This window comes from Pteropus vampyrus, unplaced genomic scaffold (genome assembly GCF_000151845.1).
Source record: "Pteropus vampyrus isolate Shadow unplaced genomic scaffold, Pvam_2.0 Scaffold10270, whole genome shotgun sequence".
Lineage (NCBI taxonomy): Eukaryota > Metazoa > Chordata > Mammalia > Chiroptera > Pteropodidae > Pteropus > Pteropus vampyrus.
Window position 1 is genome coordinate 2,228 of NW_011899051.1, and position 1,259 is coordinate 3,486.

The 1,259-nt window shown below is 41.5% G+C and overlaps 1 protein-coding gene across 1 annotated transcript; it reads right to left on the bottom strand.

The window, feature by feature from the left end:
* Positions 1-357: 357 nt before the first annotated feature.
* Positions 358-606, bottom strand: LOC105310729 (neuropilin and tolloid-like protein 1; the record flags this gene model as incomplete). Its single annotated transcript, XM_011386851.1, has 1 exon — positions 358-606. A coding segment is annotated over one exon (249 nt), but the record flags the coding sequence as incomplete, so codon positions are not given.
* Positions 607-1,259: the final 653 nt, after the last annotated feature.

Here is a 1,259-nt window from a genome sequence, read left to right on the forward strand (position 1 = left end):
ATACTACAATTGCCTTTTCACATTTATTGGGATTTAATGTATAATTAGTTTCTTCATTGCAGACCATCTTTGAAATTACGCATTTCGGCATGATGGAAGTCCATTTAATTAACCGTTGCCGATGACCATCCAGACCCCTGTGTCACTGTATTTTATCTCTAGTGTAGGCTTAAGGCAATTTTACTTTCCTTTCGGAATTTGTGAAATGAAAGAGGAGAGTACTGTAGGTGCGGTTTTAAATCGAACTGGAAAATGTTTTCAAAATTATAAAGTTGTCTTACAGAAGTTCTTATACTAAGACGACAGTTCTTACGCTAAGGAAGACAAAGATGTAAGGAGAAAAACAAGCCTACTTACCAGGTGTGAAATTGTATCGAGCTGAAAATCCCATAGACTCCAGCTCTCCATCAGCGAAAAATTTAATCCATAGAAATCTTCCACTGGATTTTATTGTCGGTGGATTCTGTTGTCCACAGAAACGTCCAATTATTGGAGAAAATCCAAAAGGTCCATCTCGAACTTCGATATGATCAAATTTGCACTCCCAAGACGGCTCAATAGAGTACTTTTCATCAAAGTAAAGTTCGATGCACTGTCTTGGGGCAGCTGGAAAAAAAGAAAAATTATGTCTAGAAGACCCTTCTTAAATCTTTGAATTTCCTGATTCTCCTTCAGGTCTTATCAGCACATCCGGCAGACTTTGAGCAGGAGATGCATGGAGACACAGATCAGCGCTCCAATGAGAAATATTTCCGCAAGAAAGTCTAACAGACATTAGACATTGCACGAAATATTTTGCTGATATGAAATGACCATTTCGAAGTCCAACACAGAACTAACAAATTACCATATTTTCGTGAAAGGCTGCTAACTCAGGTTCACAAAATAGAGAGGCATCTCTCTGTCACTTCCCATGGTTTCTGGACTAACCCGTTTTAAGGTCAGAGACCACTTGAGAATTATCTAGCACAGAGCTATGCAACTCTTCCAATAGTCCCAATCAGATGGCCCTGATTGGATCAAAGTGCGCGAACGAGGGAATTAACAGTGATTTTTCCCTGAGCACGAATATTATCTCTGGTTCAAACTTGTTCGGCAGGCCCCTAATGCTCACAGGAAAATGGTGGATGCACGTGACACGTAGGGCCCTTAAGAGTTCCTACAACCCACAGCTCCAGGGACCCCTCAGCTTGCACGCAGCCCGAGCTCCCGCCACTTCGGACAGATCGTGTTTTCTGAGATAGCATGCTTTTTCGGGT